This window comes from Petaurus breviceps, unplaced genomic scaffold (genome assembly GCF_028583685.1).
Source record: "Petaurus breviceps papuanus isolate PSGF00001 unplaced genomic scaffold, PetGlider_PUasm1.0 172, whole genome shotgun sequence".
NCBI classification, from domain to species: Eukaryota; Metazoa; Chordata; class Mammalia; order Diprotodontia; family Petauridae; genus Petaurus; species Petaurus breviceps.
Window position 1 is genome coordinate 2249452 of NW_027185755.1, and position 19794 is coordinate 2269245.

General features: G+C 45.1%; 1 protein-coding gene, 1 long non-coding RNA gene and 1 pseudogene across 4 annotated transcripts in view; 1 reads left to right on the forward strand and 2 right to left on the reverse strand.

Annotated features, from left to right (window-relative positions):
- Window positions 1-391, reverse strand: part of ADGRE5 (adhesion G protein-coupled receptor E5) — a 39921-nt gene extending 39530 nt beyond the window's left edge. Inside the window, exon 1 of the mRNA XM_069083176.1 lies at window positions 358-391. Coding sequence (XP_068939277.1) covers window positions 358-391 — 34 coding nt within the window. The remainder of the gene's footprint in view (window positions 1-357) is intronic.
- Window positions 392-447: 56 nt separating this feature from the next.
- Window positions 448-19794, reverse strand: part of LOC138157382 (uncharacterized) — a 40366-nt gene continuing 21019 nt past the window's right edge. The window contains exons 2-5 of one of the 3 annotated variants that reach the window (XR_011167379.1): window positions 15947-16001; window positions 12102-12196; window positions 1666-1928; window positions 448-973 (exon numbers count right to left, since the gene is read on the reverse strand). This is a non-coding gene — a long non-coding RNA (uncharacterized lncRNA). The other 2 variants (XR_011167381.1, XR_011167380.1) reach the window with 2 other exon arrangements.
- Window positions 5237-11572, forward strand: LOC138157381 (phostensin pseudogene; annotated as a pseudogene).

A 19794-nucleotide genomic window follows, 5' to 3' on the forward strand; every position in this document is an offset into this window, starting at 1 on the left:
ACGCACACACAGACACGGCAAGGAAGGACCCACACAGGGACACACAGACATGAATGCTGGACAGCACACACACACACACACACACACACACACACATACACACAGAGGAAAGCACACTCAGTCACAACACAAAGATATTGAAAGACACACAGATTTAGTTACACTGGGCAGCACATACAAGGGACACACACACAACAAAATCACATGCAGACAGAGAGATAAACACAGGACTTTGCGCGCACAGGGCAGCCCACAGCAGCACAAGGGAGCACACCCTTCCCCCCAGGGATACACACACTCACAGACCTAGGAGATTACCTACACTTACAAGTGGCTAGCACACCCAGGAATACACACCTGACTCCCAGAGACACCTGGTACAGCGGCGCATGCACGCACTCGCACGCGCGTGTGTGCACACACACACACACAGGAAAACCTTCATACACAGGGGTGCACTGGGTTACCCACAAGCTGACCCACAACAAATAAAGTCTCACAAGCTGGGTATCACATACAAGGACAAAATGAATAGGGCACAATCCCAAGCAGAGAGAGAAATACAGGACACACACATTCACAACACAGGAGTATCCACTCCCACAGAGCAGCACACGTAACACAAAGACACAAAATCACATAAAGCCAGGGACACATACTTGCAGACATTGAATAGCACACACATATAAACAGGACACTACCACAGACAGACAGATAAACACAGGACATGTCCTCCCAAACAGAGACCAGCATGGCCCCCACCCATGGAAGAATGCCCACAAAAACACACAAGCAAGGACAGAGATAGCATATACATATAAGACTTGTGTTTTTCTCCAACAATTAAATGAACACAAAGACACCCAGGTGCTTCCAGGGAGTTCGTACCTTTGTGTGTTTGCTGATACTTTCTCACGAATCATTAGGGAAGGTCCATATGTGGATGTCTGTTTTAGAATAAACGCCTGACCATCTATAAGTCAAAAGCAGTGTGGATAGTAGTTAGAGAGCTGGCCTTGAAGCCAGGGCAATAGAGGGTCAGGTCCAGAAACCTCCTGACTCTGTGACTGGTCAAGTCATCTAAACAGATAACTCTTTTCAAGAGAAAATATTGGTACAGGAAGTTTCCCCACATGGGAATCCCCTATTCCAGTGAAATCACAGCTCCAGTCCCCTATAGTAATAGTTAAATCATAAAGAGAGGAAGGACGTTAAAAGAGGGTCAAAGAAAAGGTTTCTCAGATCCAGGAAGGAGTATTTATAGTAATTGTGTGTGTGTGTGTGTGTGTGTGTGTGAGAGAGAGAGAGAGAGAGAGAGAGAGAGAGAGAGAGAGAGAGAGAGAAAGAGAAGACAGGAGAGTTTGTGCATGTTGATATATATGAAATTAATGATCAACAATGGTGTAGAGTGGAGTACTGGGTACGGGAGCAGACATACATTTTCAGACTTGACCAATGCCTTGATTTATTGTACTTGGCTACTTTGTTCCAAGGGAAAGCTCCTTGGGGGCAGGGGAAGGGACAGTGAATTAGTGGTTAGTGATAGAGAAGCAAAAAATAAAACCCATTTTTAAAAGTTATAGCAACAAAACATTGAAAAAAAATAGAGAAGGAAATAAGAGATTCCAAAGGGGTTACAAACTAACAGGGCAATTTTGTTGTTACCTTGCTGAAGTGAATTGTTGTTTGTTGTTGTTGAGTCATTTTTCAGTTTTGTCTGACTCTTCAGGACCCCCTTTGGAGTTTTCTTAGTAAAGATACTGGAGTGGTTTGCCATTTCCTTCCAGCTTACTTTACAGATGAGGAACTGAGGCAAACAGGGTTAAATGACTAGGCCAGGGTCACACAGTATGCTTCTGAGGCTGGATTTGACCTCAGATCTTCCTCATTCCCATCCTGGTACTCTATCTACAATGCTGCCTAGTTGCCTGTTGAAGTGAATAAAAACTTTTAAAAACCAAATTCTTAGCAGTTCCCAGTCTCATGGGCAATGCTCCTTTCTGCTTTTCTTTGTGTAAATATTTGCATTGGTTGGGGTTTGTTAATTCATAATAAATAATCAAATTCATTAAAAAAGGGATATATGAGAAAAAAAACATTGGGATTTGGAGTCAGAGGATCTGGGTACAAAATGTGACTCTGACACTAATTGTGTGAATTTGAGCAAGTCACTTAGCCTTCTGGACAAATGACTTTTTTCTTCCTCTGTAAAACATCAAGGTTGGACTAGATGACCTCTGTGGTACTTTCTATGAGGTCATCTAACCTCTCTGTGCCTCCATTTCTTTTAAATTTTTTATTAACATCTTTTGTTTTCACCTAACCTTCATGTTTCCAATATTTCCCTCCAACTTTCTCCTACTTAGCGAACTGTTTCTTGAAACAAAGGATTAAAAATGTAGAAGAAGAGCAATTCAGCAAAATTAATCAGCACATAGACTGAAAGTATATGCAATACACCCATATGTTTTTACACCTACCTATATTCCCAACCACCCCCCTGCAAAAAAGGGAGGAAGGTGCTTTCACTCACTTAATCCTCCTCCTCCTCTTCCTATCATTTGAGTAGAACTTTATATACAGTATCCCATTTGATCCTGGAAATAACCCTTCAAGGAAGGTGCTATTATTTATTATCCCGATTTTACAAGTGGCTAAATTGAGGATGAGAGAGGTGAAATGACTTGCCCAGAGTCACAAAGTTGAGTATCTTGAGGGGGGTTTCCAATTCAGATCTTTTTGACTCCATATCTGGCACTCTATCTATTCCACGAAGCTATCTTCTTCAAAGACAAGCATGGTCACAATTATAGTGTTCAATGCCATTTTTGATTGTTATTGTTGTTTCCATTAACGTTAATGTAGTCATTGTGCATAATTGTTTTCCCTCTTCTGCCTTCTTCACTTTGAATCAGTTCAGGTCTTCCTGTGCTTTTCTGGGATTCTTCGTCATCATATTTTCTTATGGAGCAGTGACAGTTCACAATACTTATGTGCCACAATTTGTTTAGTCATTCCCTGATAGTTGTGTGTTTAATTTCTTCATCTGTAAAATGCAAGGAAGGGTTGAACTTGAGTTCTATAGCCCCTGATGGCTCTAAATTCTATGAGATCTTGATGCATATAGGAGTCAGACTGATGTGTGTGATTTATGGGTGCAATAGGACTCTGGAGCTGAGCACAGCTGGGTGGGAGGGAGCTAGAATTGGCAGCAAAAGGGCCAGGCCGAAATATTTCCCCTACCCAGCCCTCATCCCTCAAGGTCTTCTCCCCTGCTCCAGGAATTCCAGATCTTCAGGGAATTCAGACACCAGGAAGTGGGGACTCTAGAGGTCAGGGACAGGGGTACCTCCTGGGAGCCTCATTCAGGGGATCCCTAAGCTTCCTTTGGACATTAACTCCTTCCTGCCCACAGTCCAACAAGGACAGTGTTATTCTCTATCCTCTCTAGGCAAGAAGATTAAGGTTTAGAGACATGAAAGTTTCCTATCGTGTTTCCCCGATAATAAGACCTATCCCGAAAATAAGCCCTCCCCTTACTGTGTAAGATTCCTCTAAAATAAGCCCTCCCCCGAAAATAAGCCCTATTGAGATTGCTACTGTAGTGAAGGTGATCCCCTGCGCTACACGCTACATTATGGTACCCTCTGTATGCACTGTCCCCCCCCACCCCAGTGAAACGCACGCTGCGCTCTGAGCTGCATCCAATCAGAGCTGCAGCAGTGAGCACGTCATCCTGTTCTTCCCCAGTGATTTGCTTGCTGGTACATTTTTTTGTTCACATTTACCTGTTTATTAAAATTGCTGTCAATGTTCATTAAAATAAGCCCTTCCCTGAAAATAAGCCCTCTGGTGTTTTTCTGTCCAAAAAATTAATAAGACAGTGTCTTATTATCGGGGAAACACGGTAGGACCATGGGATTGAGAACTAGAAAAGGTCCTTAGAAACATATTTCCAACTCCTCATTGTACAGATGAGAAAATTGAATCCTAATGGACTTGTGACTTGCTCAGTGTCTCAAAGGTAGGAAGTAGCTGAATAGGTCTTGGAAGCCAGATCCTCCAGTCCCAAATCTGGTACCCTCCCCATTCTACCATGTACCATGATTAAAATTCCAGTTCTCCTGACCCAAGACCCAGCCCTTCTGCCAAAGCACCACACTTTCCTTCATTTGCAGCCTGGGAAAGTGAAAAATGAAAGAGAAGAAGGTGAGCAAAGGGAGGTAGGAGGGAGGGAGGGATCGAGGAGATGAGGAGGCTCAAACATTTGTTGGCATTCCCCTCCCTCCTTCTGAAGATGTCTGGAATGCCAGAACTCATCTCCCTGTCCCCCTATATAGAGGAATAGGTCCTCTCAATGGAAAGAAGGAAGTTTGGAGGAGTAGATCTCTTAAGGGAGGTAATCAGCTCAGTTTTGGACACAGTAAGTTTGAGATACTGAGAGCACATCAAGATAGACATTTCTAGCAGTCAGTTGGTGTAGAGATAAGTGAATCCATAAGCGCAGACAAGGAGGAGAAATTGTAGAGAGGGCCTGGGCCAAAGTGGAGAGGGAGACAGCTGGTGTTACGGCCTGCAAACCCTGTTACCACCATTGCCCTCATTGGAGTTTCGAGGCAAACCTGGGAGGCAGCTACCTCAAGGGGGTATTTTCATGTTCTTTTTACAAACAAAAACAAGGAGACTCATAGTGATTGTTTCTTTCCAGGGTCCTGCAGATCCTAAGCTGTAGAGGAGAGCTTTCCAAGTTGGGCTTTCTGGGCTCTAAGTTCAGAGTTTTATCCACCACATCATGAGATTTCTCTAACATTCACTCCAAGGGGGAAGGAAGTGTGTTCAAAAAAGGAAACTGAGGAGTGATCAGACCAGTAGGAGGAATGAATGAATGAATGGATAGATGGATGGATGGATGGATGGATGGATGGATGGATGGATGGAGTGATGAATTGATGGATAAACAGATGACCAGGTGAATGAAAAAGTAATTAGGCACTTATATTCTAGGCACTGAGCTGTGGGCTGGGGATACAATTCCAAGCCAGTAGACAATCCCTTCCCACAACCAGCTCATATTTTAATTGGAAAAGACAATAGACATAAAGAAGTGGTGACCAGTGAGGCTTGTTCTGAACTGGCAGGTCAGAGGAAATGGCGATTGGAGGCATAGGCAAATGATTGAATCCTTTCCAGGAATAATAGCGTTGATTTGAGGGCAGCTAGGTGACTTAGTGAATAGAGTACCTGGCCTGGAGACCAAGACCTGAGTTCACTTACTAGCTTGGTGAACCTAGGCTAATCACTTAATCCTGTTTCCCTCAGTTTCCTTATCTGTCAAATGAGCTGGAGAAGGAAAAGGAAAACTACTCTAGTTTCTTTGCTAAGAAAACCTTAGATGGGGTCACAGAGAATGGGTGTGACACAACCGAATAACAACAAAAGTGTTGATTTGATTATCTTTCAAAGAACTAAAGTTGGAAAAGGGAAGACAGCTCAGTAGTTGCAGTGGCTGGAGAGATAGATAAATGGGTAGGCACTTGTGTGGTTGCTGAAGACCTAGTGAGATAAGGCAAAGGCTCACCAATCAGAGGACAGGGTCACAGGGGTGGGCACTCAAGTTGGAGGCAGAGGCTAGAGAACAGGTTTTGTAAGAAAAAGGAGCTAAGTAGCTAAGGGGGCTCAGAATGAGTTAAGTAGTTTGGTGGATTAGTCGATAGAGTTTGGACTTGGAATCAGGAAGACTGGAATTCACATCTGGCCTCATATACTTTCTAGTTGGGTGATCCTGGTCAAGTCACTTAACCTCTGTGGCCCCAGGACAGTTATGAGCCCTTACGAAACATTTACCAGCATATTCCTGCCTGGGTGGGTCAAAATGGTAGGAATAAACTAAATATCTTTCCATCCTTTGTAGTGGATAGAAAAAGTCAGAACAAGCTGGGTTAAAATTTGATCTCAGTTTTTACCAGCTGTGTGATCCTGGGCAAGTTGTTTGACTTCCACCTCAATTTCATCATCTGTGAAATAGAGACAATAATAACACCTGTCTTCCAGGGTTGTTATCAGAATAAAATGAGATAATATCTGTAAAACACTTTGTAAACCTTAAGTCACTATATAAAAGCTAATTATAATAATAATAATTATTACTAATTCACTGCCTACTCCCTTCCATTGTAATTGAAATAGAAACTGATGGACTGGAAGGTAGAGTGGATTTATCTAGTGGGACCACCATGCCCTAGCCCAGCTGAGCATTCTGAACAAGACAGAGAATCGAATGAGGCCTGGAAGAGGAACACCCCAAAGCCTCTAAACCATAGACAATGGCAGAGGAAGGGGCCAGGCTGGGAAGGCCAGCACCATCACTGGCTCCAACAGGAATCTCCGCCCACTATTGTGAGCCCTGACAGCTGTGCCAAGCCAGGAATGGAGAGAAGGAAGCTTGGTACAGTGGCCTTAGATTCTGAGGTTTGGAGTCCCAGATCTGCTTACTGATTCAAACGACCTTGAACATTTATTTCCTCTTCTCTCTGAGCTTCAATTTACTCATGTGTAAAATATAGGGGTTATAAAATATGGGTCCCTTCCAGGCCTAACATTCCATGATTTGTGTAAAAGATGTGCCCAGCCCTTATACTGGGGCATAGATTAAATCTCTTAATCAAGTATGTTTCCTTGACTATGCTAGCTTTTTTGGTAAGGGCACTCCTCCCATCCATCCCCACCCTCCACTGTTACCACTTTGGTATTGATTCATCACAACTAGTTAACAAGTCTAGACTATACCTTTGGTCTTGGCCTTCCAAAGGGAAGCTGAAGACCTACTCAGGTCAAGAAGGATTTAAGTATCTATTATGTGTCAGGCAATGAGCTAAGTACTGATCAAGACAAAAAGTAACAGTTGAGAGGCGGGCCAAGGGAAGCCAGATATATAAGGACTTTGCCCCTTGGAGAAGAATGCTCAGCTCCAGAGAACCAAGCTCTGGTGGAGAAGTTCCTAAACTAGGGATCAGTTGAGGAGCTTGTGAGTCAAGTGAGAAGCAGAGCTGACCTTCCAACTGACTGGTACTGTGAGTTAGAAGGACTGTGCAGTCCCAAAGGAAGGAGGGATACGAGCTACCATTAGAGAGGGCTCCTGGACTCTAGCAATCCTAAATTGTTTCCTTTTATGAGGAAGAAAGAACTCAGCCTGAAGACAGTATTAGACATCTGGATAACTGCATAGATCCTTAGGGAAGCTACAGCTCATTGAAAAGGTAAGGAGAACCTTTTCCCCAACTCTTTTGATACAACTCTCCATATCTCCTAACATTCATCTCTCTTCCCCTTTTATTCCTTCCTCTGGTTCTTCTCCAAACTATCTTCTCTCATCTTTTTTCTCTTCTAAAGTATTCTGTCATCCCTTATCCTACCCCCATACTCTTTCTTGGCTTTTTCTCCCTTTCTCCTAGATCTCTCAGGCTCTTCTCTCCCCCTACATTTTACATTTTTCATGTTTGGTACCTCAGTTTTTCCCATAGTTTCTTCCTTTCTCTTCCTTCTCTTAGCAGCTGTCTCTCCTTTCCTACTCTCCCCATCTTTCCCTTTGCCCAGGGGGTTAGCTCTTCCTTTATTTTTCCTTGTATTCCCACACAAGCCCCATACCACACTTCCTCTCCTTCTCTGACCCACCATTGCTCTCATCCACTGATTCTCTTCCACTTTCTTCTTTCTTCTCTTTGACATCTCTTTCTCATGGCTCCATCTCTTCCCCTCCAGTTCTTGCCCCATTGGGATCATGGCTACTCTACCAGACTGGAAACTACAACGACCAGTCAGGAGGAGACAAGAGAAGGCTGCTGTTCGAGGCCAAGAGCAGAGTGAGAGGGACCAACCAGCCCAAAAGCCAGCCCAGAAACAGGGATTGTTGGAGAGACTTCATGTCAAGCCAGGGGTGCCAGTGGCAGAAGCAGGTCTTGGGAATGAGGCTATAGGTGATGCACCTCCTGAACCTGATAAGCCTGTTGTCATTCTGGAGGCCATCAGACCTGTCCACCAGGATCCCTTCAATCGCCAAGTGCTGAAGAAGCAGCGGCGGTGGCAGCGGCATCGGCATGCAGAAAAGCAACTCACTGATAGGAGGCCACCTGAGGGTCAAGGACATATTTCAGGGGAAGGGGAAGCCCAAGAGCAGAGACCCAGCCCAGCAGAAACTCAGGAACAGAATCTGGTGAGAAGAGAGTCAAGAGAACAGAAGCTGAGCCTGGGGAAGGCTGGAGAAAGCCTGGGGGGAGCAGAAGTTGGAGAGCAGAGCCTCCGGGCTTCAGAGGCTTTTGAGTGGGGACTAAGCCCAAAGGAGATAGAAGAGAGGAGTCCAGAACTAATAGAGGCACAGCAGTGGAAGAAAAGCTCTGGAGAAGCTCAAGAACAAAATGGGAAACCAGCAGAACCTGAAGAACAGACTTCTGGGGGATGTGAAATGGGAGAATGGAGACTAGGCCCAGGAGAAGAAAGCAAACGGCATTCAGGGGAATCCAAGACAGAACAGAGACTAATGCAGAGGAAATCCAGGGAGAGCTTGGGACTTTTGGAGACCCAGAAATGTCAGCTAAATCCTAGGGAGTTTCAAGAACCAAGCTCAGGAGTAATGGAGGCACCAGAAACAAGACTGAACCTAGGAGAGGACGGAGAGAAGAGTTCTAGACAGATGGAAGGACAGAAATGGAGAATGAACTCTGGGAAGGCTCTAGAACAGAGCCCTGGGAGATCAGAAGCTCAAGAACAGAAGCCAGTGAGTTCAGGTTCTAGAGATAAGAAGTTGGGGGTGCCTGAGGTAGAGACTGGAGAAGGGAGGATAGAGGTTGCTGAAGAGGAAGCTGGGAATAAAGGTGAGATGGTGAGCTCTTCAACCAAGCTCCCCCCACTCAAGGAAGTTGTAAGCAGAAACCCAGGGCCTCAGCACCACCTACCACCCTTAGTGTTTACCCTACTCCCTGCTCCACCAACTTCTCAACCCTCAGGGCTGTCATGTCTCCTGTTCCATGGGACAAAATCTAGGTCTAGGGTAGGAGTACCATGCCACAGTAGACACTCCAGGAAGTCTAGGCCCCAAGCAGCCTCTGCCCCACCTAAACCCCAGATCCCTGACCCTAGAAAGAAGCAGTACCCCACTGCTGAAGAGATACTGGTGCTTGGGGGCTATGTCTGTCTCAGCCGAAGCTGCCTGGCCAAGAGGTCCCCTGAGAGACATCTTAAACAGCTCAAAATTTCATTTAATGAGTCAGCCCTGGAGACTATCTATTATTACCCTTCTGAGAATTCTGTACTAGAGGATTTAGGCCTTTATCCTGAAGTCTGATCTCCTCCCCACCACTCCCCACCCCCAGGAATAGGAAGATAAGGAGGAATTTTTCAGCCACTTCCGAAGACCAAAGCTCTGATGGGGGATGTGGCCTGCTGCTGGTGACCTCTCCAACTGGGAGGCCAGAACTCCTGCCCACTCCCAAGAATTTAAAATGGCTCTTCCTTCCTTGAGGCTGCTGTCCTGACAGACCCCCATAAAACGAACTTCCAGGAGGAGAAATCCCATGTACCGTCCTTTCCTTTCCTTTCCTTCCCTTCCCTACCTCACCTTCCTTACCTTCCTTGTGCTGTCAGGGGGGAGAGATACCACCCTCCTCCCTCCCTCCCCCGCCCCTCCCCAAAAAAAGGGAAGGAGAGTTGTCTTGACTTCATGAACTTGGACATGAGTCTTTTGTGTTGTTTTTTTCCTTGATTGGTTAGGCTAAATAAAGTCTGTTCTCTGGTATGTTGTCCTGAGTGCTTACCCAAGAGCCCAGGGTCTTTTTTTTTTAATGGTGACCCAGACATAAGTCAGATTCTAAGGCTCCCAGAGGAGTCCTCCTAGGGGAGAAGCCAAAGAGATTTTACTATTGACAAGCCCCTAAGATTGAACCTTCTCTGTATAAATCCCAGAGTTTGTTTCATGGATTATTCTTGGATTTCCTGTGAGTTAGGAAAGGAAGTGGTAGATACTGGGTAAAATGAGAAATATGAATATATGTAATATACACACACACACATATATATCCCTGCCTAGAGTTGTGGTAACCACTGGTTTCCATGCAGGCAATACTAAGGGTTTCGGCAAAGTCTCTGCCCTAGCCAGGTTTACATCCAGAAGTCCTTCACCCATTAGGACTCCAAATCGAATCAACCTAGAAAACCTCACCCATCACCTGCTAATACCTGTCTTCCTTCCTAGAGACAATTAACCCTTCAGGGCAGGTCCAAATTCCGAGCTGGGGGTTAGTATGGATTGAGTAGGGAGGGAGAGTTAGAGAATTGGGAAGCCGAGGCAGGCGGGCAGAGGGGAGGGGCGTAGAGCTGTGTACTCGGAGGTATTTATAGCTCCCTGGCAATGCTGAACAAGCCGGCCTAAATATAGAAATCAATCTATTTCAGGCCTCTGGCCTCGGGGCAGAGGCATGGGATGGGGAATGTGGGGGTGGGGACACCCTGCACCCCCTCCGCAGTACATCTCGTAAGGGCAGGCCTCCAGTCTTGGCGCCTGCCAAGCACTCTTGCCTGCAACCCGGAGACAGGCAGAGTCAGCCGTCATCCTAATGGATTTTTCTGTCCTGTCCCTTTGACTCGGGGTGGGGCGATAGCTGCCTCCAGCTTGTCCTGGGCGCAAGCTTATATGCCCCCACATGTATGTGTATAGATGAGAATGTATATGTTCATGTAAATAAGTGTGTGAGCGCCAGCCTTAACTTAGAGTAAGAACTGTCCTCCCTAAACTCTCCATTCTCGTTAAACTGAACTAGTCTGGATCTCGAGAACACGTCTGTGTGCTCCCACCTCCGAGCCTTTGCTTACACTATACGTGCCTAGCACACTCCTGGAATGTCCCTTCCTCTGATGAAACCCCCCTACTCCTCTATTTAAAGTCCAAGTCGCAGGTCATCTCTTTCAGAAAACCTCCTGACTTGTCCCCCAACACCCTCGACGCTGCCTGGTGAGTAAAGACCTCACACAATGCTCCCTTTTGCCCTTTGAGAAATACTGCAAATCAAGGATCGGTGATTTCATCTTTGAGGGAACTCCCCACGGTCCGGGAAGGTTAGGGCTGCCCGAGGCCCAGAGGACCTAAATGAAGCTCCCCTAGTCCCACAGGGTGGTCTTTGGTGGAACCGACAGAGTCCCAGAAAACTTAAACAACTTTCCCAAGATCCGCCAGATCGTAGGTGAAGTTCACTCAGGATTTGGACGGGGCTGTTCGGTCGCAGCGGGCGTACATTTTCTATTAGAGCATCGGGCACCTCAGCATCCCCAGCCCGCCCTCACTCTGTGGGGTTGTGGGTATGATTAACATAACGGTTACCCTCAAGATGTTCTAAGAAACCAAACCAAAATCAGGAAACAGAGACGGGGGCCCCTCTCTTGCAAACAAATCCAAGGCCTTGGCAACTCACTTCTCTTTTTCACGGGTCTTAGCTTCTGCGTTCCTAGAGCTGAGGTGACGCGGTCAACGGGGGGCGGAGGAAAGGGGGGCAGGCGGCGGACTACGGCTGGGGGGAAGGGCACGGCTATAAATAGACCTATTTATAAGCAAGTGCAGAAGAAATCTTGTGAAGCTTTGTGCAAGTGTGGGCAAGAAGCTAGAAGAGGCTTAGACCCAAGTGTCCTGTACTACGGGGGTCTTATGCACACATGCCACTCTGATCCACACCCCACCCCCACCCCTCAGTCAAGAAGAGAATGAATCAATCAACCGCTAAATATTGATGAATTAGATCGCTCCTGCCCTCAAAGAATTTAGGGTCCCTATCCCTTAGCCCTGTTCTGTTTTCTTCACTTGGAAAATGTGATGAGATTATTAGGAAATTCTCCAGTTAGATGAATAATCACAGATTGAAGGATGGCAGAGCTGGCAGGTACCATTGAGGCCAACTCGTCCAATTCCATTTTACCGAAGAAATTTAAGGCTTGTTTAATTAAGGATGTGCCTTGGGTTACATAGTTTGTGGAAGACCTGGGGACTGAATCCAGGTAATTTGCTCTAGACAAAGAAACTGAGATTCAGGCAGCAAGGTGGGTAGAGTGGGTAGAGTGCTGACCTTGCCTTGGAGTCCAGAAGAGCTGCATTTAAATCTTGTCTGTCTCTGTGTTCCTGGGCAAGCCATTTAATCTCTTTCAGCCTCAGTTTCCTTATCTGTAAAACAGGTGTAATGGCACCTACCTTACAGGGTTGTTGTGAGGAACAAATGAGACACTATATTTAAAACACTTTGCAAATATTAATGTGTTATATAAATTAGAGATATTATTATTATTATTGTTAAATGACTCAATCAAGGTCATGAAGCTATTAAGTAGCCCAGCCAAGACTTGAACCAAAGCATTCCAAATTTCAGTCCAGAGCTCATTCCAATACACCAACCCTGACACCCTGGATTTTTTTTTCTCCCAAAGGGATATAACCAGTGGGGCTCCCCTTAGTTGAGTCAGCATGGAATAGTGGAAGGTGTATTTGGAGGCAAAGGGATTTGGGTTGAAATCCCAGTTTTACCTTTTGCCTTGCCTCCTTTATCAAGTTACTAAATCTCTGGACCTCAGTTAGTTCATCTGTAAAAAAGAGAGGATTAGACCAAAGGACCTCAGGGGTCCCGTTCAGTTCTAAATCTGTCATCCTATTAGGGCTAGAGAAAATTAAGCCAGAAATCTCTGAGAAGACCCCAGCACACCAGAATTTGGAAAGAGAGAGTGGATCCAGATTCTGACTGTGCTCTTTATATCTGGCTGACCTGAACAAGGGATTCCCCCTTGTTTAGGCCTCAGTTTGCCCATGTAAACTGATGGGGTTGTATAGTTGGCTTATAAGGTCTCCTGTTTGTCTAAACTTTATGGATCCTAGTGCTTTTCCTGGGGGTAAAAATGAGGGAGGACAGGCAGCCAGGTTGGATCTATCTGGAGCTTGAGGATCTAGGAACTCAGGGTTCTGTTCTTAGCTGGAGGACAGAAAGTACAGGTCTAGTTGGAGGTGGGGAAAGGTTGAGAGGAGGGAGGGGGGAGAGAGGGAAAGAGCCTAGTAGGGGAGAAGGGGGCAGGGAGCAGAGGATGTGAGGCCCTGAGCAGGGCAAACAGGAAACTCTGCAGGGCTCAGCTATAGAATACACTTCTCTGTTTGGCATTTCCTTTCCCTTGGTCTCTCCTGTCAAGCTCTTCCCCATTCATCCTTGTCAGCTAGAAAAATTCTGCTAGGGCTAAGGGTTGGGGCAGGGTGAGGAGAGGCTAGAGAGCATAGGGACTCCAGGGACAATCTAGTCCAACCCCACCATTTTATAGATGAGCAAACTAAAGTCCAGATTGGGGAATAAGATTTGCCCATGGTTGGACAGCTAATCAGAAGAGCCGGTATCTGAATCCAAGTTTTCTTGATCCCCAATCTAGGGCTCTATCTAACAGAAGATGCAAAGCAGAGTGCCTTCAAGCTGTCCTTACTTCTGTAGTGAAAAAGGGGCCTAGAGACAAGAGAAAGGAGATATTGAAGTTGTATGGAAAGGGCATGAGTTTTCAAGGCTGGGGACCCACTTTGAATCTGGGCTTAGCAATTTACTACTCAAGCAACTCCAGGAAAGTTTACTTCCTCTCTTAGAGCCTCAGTTTTACCATTTTAGGTAAAGCTAAACTAGATGACCTCTGAGGACCCTTCCCATCTGTGATCCTTTGGCCCTATAAATGTCCAGCATAGGTCTCTGATCCAGTGTAGCTCTTCCCTTCCATGTCTAGGTTTTTCCTTCTCTGTGATCAACAGAGAGAAAATCCTGACTCTGTATTGATACAAAGACATAGGCACATTTCTCTTTAGCCTGGGCTCTGGAAAATGGGGACAGAGAGTCACCAATTGTCATGGCCGATTTCCAGGGGCAAGGAATCCATTCTTGGCCCTGAGGCCTCACTCTTATAAAAATAAACATGCCATCTCTACCACTCTGCCCCTTAAGTGACATGTGTCTCTTGTCCTCATCTGGGAAAGAACCACCATCCACACTGGGGTCCTCAGTATCATATGCTTTTATGACTGGAAGAAACTTTAGAGATCCTTTTGTGCAACCTCCTCATTTTACAACAGGTTAAAACTGAGGCCCAGTTACTATGACTCAGCTCATGGCAGGAGTAAGTAATAACGGGGACTAGAATTTCAAGTCTTTGACTCTAAACCTCAAAATCTTCATTATATACAATTCCTCTCTCAGTCTCCAGGGTTCTTCATTTCCCACTTTTCTGCTTAGTGGTTTGCATGGGCTGAGGACTTTTCCATCTTGGTTTCCAAGACCCTTGCCTAGCCATTTACAGGCTTCTGTTGGCCTGTCTGACCCTAATAGCTCATGAGGAAACTGTTTCTGCTTTTTACCATTGGCCTCCCCCTTCCTCACCACCCTAGGTTGCTGGCACTAAAGCCCCTGGCATGGAGAAAGAGAAGCTTGGTCTGGTTTCCAGATGCTTCCCACTCAAGGTAGGGCATCCTGCCTCACCCATGATCACTTAGAGAATCCAGAGCTGGAAGGAGCCTTTCACATCATCTGGACCAATCCTCTCATCGTGCAGGGAGGGTAACCAGGAGCTATAGAGAGAGGAAGTGAACTTGCCCACAGTCAGACAAAAGCTAAGAGATACTATTGCTGATGTAAGGCAGTGTGGCGTGATGGATAAAGTGAGGAAGCTTTGGAGTTAGGAAAGACCTAGGTACAAATCCTGCCTTCATTATGTCCTGGTTACATGACTCTGGGCATGACACCATCTTTCAGTGCCTCCCTTGCCCCCATCAAGTCCAAAACTATGAGCTGCAGAGCCTTTGTTGATCTGCTCAAGTCAGTAAGTGGGCATTAAAGTTTTATGTGCCTAGCAGAGTGCATTGGGTATACAGAGAAAGGTAAAAATAAGGTCTCTGCCTCCAAGGAGCTTATAGTCTAATGGAGGCACACAAAATGCAAACAATCACATACAAATGAGATCTATACAGGCTAACTTGGATGTAGTCTGAGAGGGAAGGTACTAGCAGTAAGGGAGGGGAATGATAAGAATAATACTAGAAGTCTCTAGATGGTGCAGAGCTGGCTTGGGTCTGTCTGGAGCTTGGGGATCTAGGAACTCAGGGTTCTGTTCTTAGCCTGAGGACAGAGATTGTAGGTCTGGTTGGAGGTGGGGAGAAGTTGAGAGGGTTGCAGTCAATGAGACCTGTGTTCAAATGTGACCTCAGATACCTATTAGCCATGTGACCTGGACAAGTCACTTAACCTCTGCCTCAGTTTCCTCATCTGTAAAATGGGGATAATAATAGCACCTAACTCCCAAGGGTTCTTGTGAGCATAAAGTAAGATGTAAAGTGTTTTCTAAAATTTAGAGCAATAAATGGTAGCTATTATTTTCACATATCACTAATATAATAGTATTAGCAATAATAGTTACAATTATGTAATAACTAACATTTTTCTTTTTTTTGGAGGGGCAATTGGGGTTAAGTGACTTGCCCAAGGTCACACAGCTAGTAAGTGTTAAGTGTCTGAGGTCAAATTTGAAGTCAGGTCATCCTGACTCCAGGGCCGGTGCTCTATTCACTGTGCTACCTAGCTGCCCCAATAGCTAACATTTTAAAGTTTGCAGAGAATTGTACACGTTATCTCATTCAACCTTCACAATGACTGTGGGAAGTAAATGCTGTTACTTCCTCCATTTTGCAGATGAGGAAGCTAAGGTTAGGGTGCAAAGTCAGAGCCACAGAGCTATTAAATTGCAGAGTAAGCGTTCAAGCCTAAGTGGTGACTTTTACTCCAAATCCAGCATTCTTCCTACCCAATCATGATGCCCAAGATCATGCATCACTGATTGAAGGAATGAATGAATGAGTGATGAGTGTCAAGATGCCTTTCACAGGCAGACTGTTTGGGGAGAAGTTCCTTACCTGGTCTTCATCTCAGTTTCCTCCAACTCAAATGAGCAAGAAATGCCCCAACGTCCTTGAAATGATAAAGACAATGTGTTAGAAGTTGCCCCTGCACTTCAGATTGGTGCCTCCTTAGTCTTGGGATAGTCCAAGACTGGATGACTGGTCAGTGGGCAAAGCAATATATCCATCTCCAAGGGGGCCTGTGGCCTGTGAGGCATAGACCCACAAATGAATGAAAGCATATACATGGAATGACAGGTGAAAGTGACTCTGCCAGGTCTCACACTGTTCCCTTTGCTTTTAAAAGGTTCATGTATCTATCCATCTATCTACCTATCTACCTATCCATCCATCCATCTATCTATCTATCTATCTATCTATCTATCTATCTATCTATCTATCTATCATCTATCTGTCTGTCTGTCAGTATGTCTGTCTGTCTGTCTATCTACCTACCTACCCACCTACCTATCTATCCATCTACCTATCTACCTGTCTATCCATCTATGTACCTATCTATCCATCTATCTGCCTATCATCCATCTATCTACCTATCTATCCATCTGCCTGTCTATATTTCCATCTATCTACATGTCTGTCTGTCTATCTATCTATCTATCTATCTATCTATCTATCTATCTATCTATCTATCTATCTATCCATCTACCTGTCTATCCATCTATCTATTTATGTATCCATTCATTTGTTTATTTTTAGAGAGCAGGTCTTCCTATTTTGGCCAGGCTGAAAGTAGAGTGGCCATTTAGGAGCCTGATCCCCATTCTGTTCTGTTTGGAAGCTCTAGCCTGCTCCATTTTTCTAAACAGAACTGGTTCACCCACCCCATCTGGCCCAGACCTTCTTAGTCAGATTGACAGTCCTCTGTTGGTCCCAGACTAGGACAGACACTCCATCAGCTTAACCCCTCAGCTGCAGCTCAGATCTCCTGAACTCAAGTCAGTTATCAGCCTCAGCTTCCACCACAAGTAGGGACTCTGGGCATGTACCACCAGACCTGGCCCTTTGGAGTTTTTAGGTTTTCTTGTTACCTTGTGTTTTTACAGTATAATCATTCCCCTTAGCTTCCCCTAGTCATTCCTTAGGTAATCAGGGCCCAGCAAGAGTTCTAATTATTATGCACATGACCAGCTGAAGAAGTTGCCAAGTCTGACAGTATATATCACATTCTACATCCATAGCCTCTCCCACCCCCTCACACCCATGTCTTTACTGAAAGAACCCCTGTGACCTTTCCATTTGGATCCTTTTCAGCTTTTGTCTGGCCAGACACGGAGCAGCCTGGCCAAGGAAACCATGAGCTGGGGTTTAGGATCCTAGAATTCCTTACCCTTTACTGCTTGGACCTCCCACCTCACTGTACACACATTCATTTTCCTGATGCCAGCCTAGAAAAGGCTACCATAAGAAGATGACAGCTCAGGAGATTGATATCATAATGATACCACTATAACAGAAAGAAGGCTCATGAGACTGGGACGGAGCCCCAGCTCCACAGCCAGACCTCAGTTTTCTCGTCTATAAAATGGAGGTAATAAAATTTGTATCGCCTATCTAGTAGGATTATTGTGAGGGAAAGGTCTTGGAAACCTCAAGACTTTAAATAAATGGGAGATGTTGGTACAGTTGAGGTTTGGGGTTTAGAGGTGTTCGAGACTCTAAAATACCAACACTCTGGGTCCTGCTGAATGAATTCAACTCAAGCCTTCCCTCAGCCAAAGAAAACAGTTTATTAAAGATTTGCCATAATGGGTAGACTCTTAAGGAGCCTACATACTTGAGAGACTTGTATTGACAAGCAGGCCAGAACAATCTGACACAGACTGAGTCTGAGCTGGATTGGATCAGAGCACCTTCATGGAGGCCAGATGGATCTTATATACAGAGAGACTGTGGGGAGGAACTAGGGGTGGTCTAGAGGAGGAGTTTGGAGAGAGTCTTGAGGAGGAGTCTAAGGAGGACTTGATGGGACTGAGGTCAGACTTCATAAACCCAGAGAATGGGATTTTGATGGAAACAAGGGTGGGAAACATCTGAAGATAACAGACCAGGAGAGCTAGGTTAGTTTAAAGGTAACAGATTTGGTCATAGATATTCTGATAGGATCAAAGGTGGGAGGTAGACAAAGGCTACCTGGAGATAACAGACAATGGAGGGCTAGGCTAGGTTAAGGGTAACAGATTCAGTCATAGTGATAATGGAAGCTTATGTCCTCAGGCTAATGCCAGATCTAGTGGAAAGATTCAAGGGGGTTCCCAGAGCCTCTACCCCATCACTATTATGTTTCCAATTTGTGCCAAGGGTTGGGGGTGGGGTGGATTAGGTTCTAGCAGACTAAAACAAGACCTGATGCTAACAGCATTTCTCCCCATACCCTGGCATTAGTTGGAGTTTTTGCTGAGCTGTTTGGGTAGGGACTGATGTAGAGAGGAAAGTCTAGGGGAATCCCCTTCTCTGTATAATCACCCATCGATGCACATCCTTCTTCTGTCACCACCTCCCTCATAGCACCATCAGGGTTCATTGGTCCACATGGTGCACAAAGTCAGCTACTGAGACAGTCAGTCTGAGTGACCCCCATGGGTCATGTGTTAACCTTGTTCAACCTCTGGGTAAGGTGCTCAGTCAGCCTGCAAGAAAGATCTTGGTTCCTATAAGACTATTCGAATTTTCCACAGACTACTCCCCACCTGGAATCTAATCCCATCTCCCAAAGATACTTTAATGTCGAGGACCTAAGGATACACTAATTCTACTCCCTCACCAAAATGTCAACTAATCAGGATTGTCTTATCCTCCTATACGAATTTTTTGTTGTTGTTCAGTAGCTTTTCAGTCTGTCCAACTCTTCTGGACCCCATTTGGGATTTTCTTGGCATAGATCACTGGAGTGGTTTGCCATTTCCTTCTCCAGTTCAATTTACAGATGAGGAACTGAGGCAAACAGGGTTAAGGCACTCTATCCACTGTGCTACCTTGTTGCCCAAATAAATTGTTTTACTCTTTTCTAATAAAAACAACTAGAATTTGGAATTCAGTGGCAGCCCCTCCCCAATTGCTCTGTACCATGAAGTGCCAACCAACTCCTTTTGTCTTACTTCCTGAGTTTTCCTTTAATTGACTAGGGTGAGGTCCAAACCAGGACTTTCTTTTAACAATTTTGGCATAGCTATCACTGGTGAGTCTATCATACAACACTTTTGTTTAATTTTGGGTTAGAGTGGACTCTTTCAGAGGGTAATCAGCCTTGAAGAAGTCAGAGAATTAAACTCCCCAAATTCAAGAAGGATAAGGAGAAATGATTTTTGGAACTCAAAATTGGTAGTTCTCACAGAGATGGGGCAGTGGGGAGTAGATGGTCTTGCCCAACACTAGGTACACTAGGTTGCCACAAGGCAAGGCACTGGGCTTGCCCAACATTAGGTTGCAATAAGGCAAAGGGATATGGAATTAGCATAGAGTAAACTTACTGTTGATTCCCACTAAAGCAAGCTATTAAAAGCTTGGGAAAAGGGAAAACTACTTGTTCATTGGATAATGTCTAAAACTTGAGTGGTAGAGCTCAGTTTGACTTGGAGTACTTAGAAGCAAATTGGGCCAGATAAATACTGGACTTTTGAACTTGAAGTGAGAAGTGTTTTATTTGTGTAATGTTAAGTATGTTGTAAGTAATGTCTGTGTTTTGTGTTTTGGTAAATTCAAAGTGACTTTTTCCTGTAGCCTGATCAGTCAAAGGAAAAAGAGAGGAAAGAGTAAAAATTTTTCTATGGAATTTTCAAAGCCTTCAGAAATTCTCTCTCTCTCTCTCTCTCTCTCTCTCTCTCTCTCTCTCTCTCTCTCTCTCT